General features: G+C 44.2%; 1 protein-coding gene across 3 annotated transcripts in view; it reads right to left on the reverse strand.

Annotated features, from left to right (window-relative positions):
* Nucleotides 1–5,801, reverse strand: part of ZDHHC15 (zDHHC palmitoyltransferase 15) — a 68,595-nt gene extending 62,794 nt beyond the window's left edge. For all 3 annotated transcript variants that reach the window (XM_072626475.1, XM_072626476.1, XM_072626473.1), the window contains exon 1: nt 5,641–5,801. In XM_072626475.1, coding sequence (XP_072482576.1) covers nt 5,641–5,776 — 136 coding nt within the window. In that variant the 5' untranslated portion in view covers nt 5,777–5,801. The remainder of the gene's footprint in view (nt 1–5,640) is intronic.
* Between the last annotated feature and the right edge of the window lie 2,990 nt (nt 5,802–8,791).

Below are 8,791 nucleotides of genomic sequence, written 5' to 3' on the forward strand. Positions count from 1 at the left end.
GATGGCCTCAAATGCAGAATGACAAAGGCATTTTCCTACATGAACAATATGGCAATTTGTTTTGCTTGACTATGTATATTTGTTTCAAGGGTTTTGCTTTTCTTTTTTTCTCATGTATGGGGAGGGGTGGAGGGAGAAAAAAAATACATGCATGATAATCGAGAAAAAAAATCTAATAAAAAAAATAAAACCAGGAGGCCAATGGAATAAATTGCTCACTTATAATTCAGGATTCTCTCTTAACTTTCTTACTTTCTGTAATTGAGGTTGGTTTTTACAAGTTTGAGGCAATTCAACTGTCTTTCTAAAAAAGATAACTGAATGAAAAGTTGTAGGTCCCAGTGTGTTATAGCAGAAAGAGCACCTGAGTTTGGGTTCTGTAACAACTCTGGTATTTCCTGGTTGTGTGATCATGGACAAGTCTCAACCTCTGAGCCTCAGTTATCTGATCTGAAAAATGGGAATAATTCCACTTGTACTAGATATACCACAAAGTTATTGTGAGAGAACTATTTTTTCAATCCTTAAAGGAGTCTATGCATGTGAACTACTATGAATATAAATGATAATGATGACGACAATGATTGTGATGATGTACAAATGAATACCCTTAACTGTTCTTCCTTGACCTGAACTAACCCTTAAGCTTTACCAGTTTAAGGAAAGGCAAAGGCAGTTGAGTTCTTTCTGACTTTGTCTCTGATTGACCCAAGTCAGCCAAGCACCCTCCCGTACCACCTCCAGGGACCTTCTAGAGGGCTAATTCCAGCATAGAGCAGTTCACCACTTGGCCTGGGGGCAGCTCCCAAACCTGTTTTACATACAGTACAAGCGATGATTCACACTCACAAGCTCTACAGCTGCAGAAACTTGTTTCTTCGAAAATCTCCCCTGCTTCTCCGCTCCAGAGATGCTTTCCATTTTTCCTGACTAACCCACATAATCAGTGCCCTTTCTCATCAAATAATTCTGGGCTCTGAGTAGGATTACACCCCAGCTCCTTTATTCCTTCCTCTCAGTACAGACACTGAAGCTCTCCGCCCTCCTCCAAAAGCCAAGAATAGTTCTTCCTGTGCCCAACAGGATCCCGTTCATTTTCCGCAATCATGGCCCGCACTCCAATAGCGCTTTCAGGTTCATAAAACGCTTTGCTCACCACAACTCTTATGATGTTGGCATGACAATAAGGCTACCTCAATTTTACAGAGAAGGAAACTGAGGTCCCAAAAAGGGCTACGGGTTGCCCACAGTTATGCAGCGAGGGCAGATCCATGGGATTTGAAATCAAGTCTCCCAATTCCAAGACCAGAACTCTGCATAGGATAGGCAGCCTTTCTGCCCTGCAGGAAGGGAGCAAGTCAGTCCCAGCAGAGGGAGAAACAGTTCTAAATGCATCACTTCTGTTTTCAGCTAGATAACTTGACAGTAGGGAGAACAGAAAAGAGCCTACCCTTACTTAGAGAGCTGCGGGCTCGCTCACCTTACTCCTTTCTAACAAAGTCAATCCAAGACATGCTTATTTTGTCATACTGCGTATTGCAATATGAAACAACTGTGACATATTGCCAGCAAGGGAACAGTGGATGGAATATGGCGCTGGGGCTTGGGACATCAGGGTTCTAGTCTCAGCTCTGCCGCTTTCACTGACCTTTCATTTTTCCTCTCTGGACCTCCATTTTCTCCTCTGCCAAGTGAAGGGGTTGGATTAGATTGTCCGAAAGATCCCCTCCAGATCTAGAATGTAGCTGCTCTTGATGAGTTCAAATCACCAAGTCCAAAGGAAGCACATCCCAGGCTATTGGGAGGACTGGTGGATTGACACTAACAATTATCATCTTTGAAAGATCATAGAGAGATAGGTATACTAGGCCTGTAAGAGCATGGTAAATGTCCTGATTTTCAAAAAGGGGAAAAGAGAAGTCTGAAAACCGTGGCCTAGGGAGTTCATCTGTGATTTCTGGCAAAATGTTTATCTTGTTATTAAAGGGGTGGGTAAGGAATGCTTCAGAAAGGAAAAGGTGTCCACAAAGAACCATTATGGCTTCATCCAGAACAAGCCAGAGATCAATCTCATTTCCTTTTTCTCACAATTACTAGAAAGTTAGATCAGGGGAGTTCTCTGAATATAGATCACGGCAACTGCTTTACTTTTAGATTTACTTTAATAGATTGCTTTAGCAAAGCCTAATCAAAACGTCTTGGGCTGTTCTTGTGGGCTAGATGAAGCTATAGGCAAATGGATTTTGAATTAGTTGAATGGCTGGAAACCAAAAAATGATTATGAGTGGTTTCATTTCAATCTGGAAGAAAGGAAGTCTCTAGTGGAATTACCCAGAGATCTGTGTTTGGCCCTGTGCTATCTAATCTTTTAATCAATGACTTGGATCGGGACACAGATGACATGTTTATGAAATTTACAGATATTATATAGCTGGGCCAGAGCAGTAATAGAATCATAGATGATAGAATCAGGTATCTCAAAGTACCATGGCCAGCTAGAATATTGTGCTGAGCCCAGTAAGGTAAAATGTAATAGGAATAAAGGTTAATTCCAACATCTGAGTTAAAAAAGTCAACTTCACAAGTATCCCCTCTTGGGGATCTGGGAGTTTTAATTGGCTGTGAGATCAACATGAATCTACAGTGTGATACAGCACTGAAAAAAAAAGGGAATATGATTTTAGGCTACATTAAGAATGAATGAATGAATGAAAAAATTATCAAATACTTACTATGTGCAAAGCACTGTAAGCACTGGGGAAATAACTAGAAAAATAAATCAGTGTCTACTCTCAAGGAGGTTACGCTGTAAGAGAAGCATAACATCTAGGGCTCAGGGAATGAGGGGTCCAATGGACTCGGCTTGGGACTGACTGTATGTGGAGCACTACGTTCACTAGGTCACAGGTCAGCTCAAGAACATTCAGGTGAGGGTAATCACAATGCTGAAGGGCCTTAGGTTCATATCGTGTAAGTCTCATCTGAAGGAGTTGAGTCTATGCAGTCAGGAGAAGTGATGACTAGAGAGGGCATGACAGCTGTCTACTGTCGTGGGCAAGAAAGCTTTGATTTGTTCTGTTTGGCTCCAGAGCCAACGGGGTGAAGATCACAAAAAACACAAACAAATCAAAAAGCAAATTTAGGTTTGATATAAGGAAAAAAAATCAAGAATAGGAGCTATTCACAAATAGAGTGAGTGGGCTGCTGGAGGGGGGACACAGTAGGTTCCCTCTCATTTGAGGTCTTTAAGCAAAGGCTGATCACCTGTTGTAATTGCTTTTAAAGCAGTTTCCTGGTCACACGTGCTTTGCACCAGATGGCCTCTGAAGTCTCTTTCAATTCTGAGATTCTGTAATTCCAGCTTGGTTTTCTGTTTAAAAGGGGGGAGGGAGAAGGCAAGCTTTCTTTGCAATGTCCACTCAAATCACAAAACCCTCAGATTCTAAAGGACCTTACGTAACTACCCCAATGTGTTAATAGTCCTTAGACAGAATGTCTACAACATAATAGCAGTCCAGATTTCTGGACTCTTAATTTTTTCATTCAAAGGCAGAAATGGTAAAGTCTGAATATAGAAAATCTCTCCCATTATTGCATAGCCTTGATTAAACCCTCAATTTCAGCAATGAGATGGAAACCAAACTTATTTTATGCCTGACAAAGGCAATTGATTGAATTGATTTCTTTAAGAGCTCTTTTTGCATTTTCCATAATATTTCTAAAAAGGAGCTTAGTTCCTTACACCAATCAAATTTGCAAAGATGGTGGAAGATGGAAATAATCATGTTGGAGGAACTGCTGGAAGACAGGTACCCTAATGCACTATGGGTATGAGCTATGAACTGGTTCAATGATCCTGGAAAACAATTTGATATTTCACAGGACAAGCCACAGAACTGTTCTTGCCCTTTGATACCATGATCCTACTATTGGGTTGATTACCCCAATGAAGCCAGTGATAGAGAGGAAGGTCTCACGCATACCAAAATATTAATAACAACACTATTTGTAGTAGCAAGAGGCTAGAAGCAAAACATGTGCCCAATGATTGGGGAATGGTGGGACAAATTACACTATATAAACAAGTGAAAAGCATAAAGCATTTCTTTATTAAATATTTTCTATGTGCCAATAGATATGAACACAATTGAATACTATTGTGCTATAAGGAGCAGTAAATACAAAGTTTCACAGAAACATGGGAAGACCTATATGAACCAATGCTTAATAAAAAAAGCAAAAACCAAGAGAATATACACATTTGCAATAATAATAATCAGAGGTATCAAACGCACAGCCCAGGCAAGTCCAGAGTGCAACCAGAACTAGAATAAAATGGAACTAGGAAATATTTAACAAAATAAATAAGAACCCAATAAAACATACTTGATGTTAATATACGGTTTTCTAAGTCAATATGTGGCTTGCCTATGATTTAGTTGTGACATTCAAGGAAGGAGGATCTGCAAGGCCTGCACAGAATTTCAAGGCAGAAATGTACACTAGTAAGGCCCCTGCTTCTATATTTGACATAAAGAAAGACAATAGAATTCGGGTGAAAGCCAGTGGCCAGTGCTGGTTCCTTGAGGACTGGAGTGAAAACATAATCTTTACTTCCTGTTCACAAACAGTAAACCATAAGAAGTGAAAGTGATATAGGATGTTATTTACTGCTGTTATGTTAAATGATTTTCTTTGCCTTTTTTATTTGAAGGTTCTAGGGTGGAGGGTATTTATTAGGAAGTAACTGATTTGTCAAAATAAAATGCAGAAAATATACATATATGTTTGTATATTTGTATGTGTACACACACACGAATGAGGGGAGGAAATTGTTTTCCTTGCTATACAGTCTTGAATCACTAGGGAAAGAACCAGAAACAAGATTGGAAAAGAAGACAGCCTCTTTCTGGCTTCTTATTTTCCCAAAATTGTGTGTAGGCCAACAGTGCACGAAATTGCTTTCCCCAGTCTATGGGGAAGTGGGGGGTGGGGGGGGGCGATCATATGCATTCCCAAATCTTGAGATAGGGAAGAGGGACCTCAGCAATAATTGATGGGGTGGGAGGGCGCTTGGTGTCACGAGTCATGTTAAGACTCTGAAGTGAGGGGATGGGGGACACAGCTGTGCCCTTGTATGGGAAATGAAATAGGAGCATGGTGGGATCCCAGGGTAGAGGGATGATAGGGTCTCGGCTTCGAGGCAGGAAGGGCCCTCAGAGATCATGTACTACACCCCCTCATTTCACAGATGAAGGATCCAAGGCCCGGAGAGGCAAAGCCTCTGTATTGTCCAAGGTCATACAGGTAGTTAAGTGGCAGATCTGGGATGTAACCCCAGATGCACAGACTCCATCCCCAGCGCTCTTTCTGGATGCAGGGAATGCGGCGGAACCTCAGTGTGAGGGACATGGGTGGGGGCGGCGCGGGAAGCAGGGAACCCAGGTTGGGGGTACGAGGCACACAATGGGCAAAAGAAGGGGGAAAAGCAGACCCAGCTTGGGGAAGGGGGGCAGACGCCCAGATCAGGACAGGGGAGCGGACCGAAGCTTCGGGCAAGAAGCAAGAGGCGGGGCCCCCATGGGGACTCCACTGACTCGGGTGGGGGGCGAGAAGGCGCCCCTGCCCACTCCCACTTACCCACGCACAGCTCGAAGACATAGGCGTAGTAGGACCAGAGCACAACGAGCACGATGACGAGCACGGGCACCCAAGCCAGCATGCGGCGGCAGCACCGCAGCCCCCCGGACAGAGCCATCTTCCAGCCCCGTCGCATCCTCTGCTCGAAGCTCGACTCGGCAGGCCTGGCAGCTCTAGCGCGGAGAGGGCTACGGAGATGGGGGGAGGAGGGGCAGGCGTACCGGTGCGGCGCTCTACTGCAAAGCCTGGCGGGGCTCCCCTGGCGCCAGAGCGCCACCTCGCGGTTACTCCTTCGCATAGCTGAGCGAGTCAAAAAAAGAAAAAGCTCCACAAAACACAACACACACACAGACACACACTCCCACGAAGAAAAAAAACAACACCCAGCCTGATGGGGCAACCAGGTGGCGCTGCAGTGGCCGGGCCTGAAGTGAGGTACACCTGAGTTCAAATCCGACCTCCCACACTTGTGTGATCCTGGGCAAGTCACTTCACCCTGTCTGCCTCAGTTTCCCCATCTGTAAAATAAACTGGAGAAAGAATGGCAAACCACTCCAGTATCCCTGCCAAGAAAACCCCAAGCGGGGTCACGTGGAGTCGGACAAGATTGAAAAATGACTGAACCAGTCAGGTGATAAGGGTGAGAGTTAAGAGACGTCCTAGGACGACAAGGGGGGGCAGGGACCTTCACGATCATCTAGGTTCCCTCAAGTCCAGTCCTCTCATTTTACAGACAAGGAAACAGACACAGAGAGTATAGGTTGCTAAAGATCACAGATTTCAAACTTGAAGGACCTTTGGAGGTCATCTAGTCCAACCCTCCAATTTTATGGATGTGGAAACTGAGACCCAGAGAAGGGAAATAATGAAATGTCAGAACACATGGGCATATATCCATGTAGTCTTCTCCAACAGAATGTAAGCCCCCTAAGGACAGGGTGATGTCAAGCATTTATTAAGCACTTTTTAGGGGCTGGGTGCTGAAGATAATTGTTTTTAAATTGACAGTCATAGAGTATTTGGTTTACCCCATCATTTGGTTATCACATCTTACAGCTGAGGAAATTGAGGCTCAGGGACGTTACCTTACCAATGATTTCAGACATAGAATTCGAACTCAGATCCTCCTGACTCCAAGGTCAGCATGCTATCTACCATACCAACTGCCTCTCAAACGTCATAGAGAATAAATTTCAAACTGGAAGGGACTTCAGAAGCTAGATTTCTAGTCTAACCTCATTTTACAAATGAGGAAATTGAGCCCAGGGAGGTAAGTGATTTGCCTAAGGCTACACAAGTAGTAAGCAGCAGAAGGGGGTTCCTATAGTCCAAACCCCTTACTTACAGAGAAGAATACTGGCCAGGGGAGCAAAGTGGTTTAGATTAGAGAATGTCAGTGGTGGAAGGCATATTGGAAAACATCAGGCACCAAGACCAAAAACAAAACCATCAGGTGCCGCCTCAGCGTTTTACAGATGAAGAAAAAAGAAAAGAAAGACACAGAGAGAGTAATCCAGGTCCATTCTCACAGCCCAAGGCCACTACACTTGCCACAACAGCAAGAGACTCAATCCAAATTGATTCCAGTTCCTTGTTTTTCCAGACTAGCTCCCTCCTTGCCCTGCCACAGGGCTGGGCTTTGGCAATGAACTGTGAAATGTACACAAGTATTATTAATGAAAAGGTAAATATTTCTGGGGAAAACTCTGGATCAGCAGTAACCTGGGCCCAGAGCTGAATCAAAGAAAGTAAGCTGTCTAGATTGCTGCTGGGAATTAACACAAGGCTTTTCATAATTCCAAAATGCTCCCTGGTTTAAAAAGAAAAGTCCCATGTTTTCAACAAAAAATGATCCTCCCCTGCAAAGCTGGATGGTTTAGAAAATTAGAAAGCATCAGGCTTCAGAGGCTCCAAGTCACAGGTGCCCCAGAGGCCAATGGGGAGGGGCATTGTGGGCTCAGAAAGGCTGCAGCCTGTTTTCAGAAGTGGTAAGAGTGAGGGCTGCCAAAAGATCCGGAGGATGGCCCGAGCTTTGTTGAGGATATATGGGGAAGCAGAGACACAAATCAAGGATAAGAAGGTGTGATATTTCGGATGGACAGAGGGTCTTCAAGGATAGCGCTGGCTTTCAAGGAGGGAATGGAAGGTACTCAGTAAGTTGAGAATGGTTGAATTAAGCTAGGAATCATTTCAATTTTTGCGTTTGTGTCTTTAATGAATGGCACACAGTAAGTGCTTAATAAATGCTTGTTGTTTCAGGTAGACAAACAGAACCCCACATGCAGTTGATCTAGCTACAGGGTTCAATGATGCATACTCACTGATCTATTGAGCAAGTTTCCTGACTGCCCCCTCTCACCTGGAGTCTATAGATTGGTTCTGATTTTGAGATATGAAGTGGGACAATCCCAGTCACCGAGCCGTACCCAGAACTTTACAGATGTTTCTGGATGGTCCAGTAAGGTTAGGGCTGGTTGGGCTTTATACTGACGTAGACAGAGGGAGCTGGAACCCTTTAAAGACATACCCCAGCCACCTTTACACATAGCATCCGTGAGAGGGAAGGTATTAAAAGAAAAGAAAGAAGCATTAATTAAGTGCTTACTGTGTGCCAGGCACTGTGACAAGGAAAAAGAAAGACAGTTTTTGCTCTGAAGCTTACATTCTGCTGGGGGGAAAACAACACTCAAAAGGGGAGGGGGAGGAGGAAGGTCCTTGGCACCAGGGCATGGTTTTGAAGTCCAAAAGGCCTGCCAGGGACATGTCTGGGAGGAAAATGAAGGCAGGTCTGTGTGGCAGGCCTGACACAAAATACAGGCTCCAGGGGAGTTCACCAATGGGAGAAGGAAGGGAGCAGGCCTTGTGGAGGAATATTCCAAGGGAAGTTCTAGGACAAGCCCCCAGGAGAGAAGGCACAGTTTGAAGTCCCAAGAGTTAGGGATGGGCCAGCTGGAAGAATTCCCTGGATGTCAAGAAATGCTCTTCATGGATTTATTAGTCACATTAGCTGTTTATGTGTGAGTGTTCCTCTTTCTCCCTCTGGGCCAGGTTTAACCAGACTGCCTCAGAGGGAAGACCCACATCACTGAGATAACAGATTCACTGAAAATGTTGTATCATTTCCCCCATTTCACAGGTGAGTAAATAGAGG

Source organism: Notamacropus eugenii, chromosome X (assembly GCF_028372415.1).
Source record: "Notamacropus eugenii isolate mMacEug1 chromosome X, mMacEug1.pri_v2, whole genome shotgun sequence".
In the NCBI taxonomy this organism is placed as follows: domain Eukaryota; kingdom Metazoa; phylum Chordata; class Mammalia; order Diprotodontia; family Macropodidae; genus Notamacropus; species Notamacropus eugenii.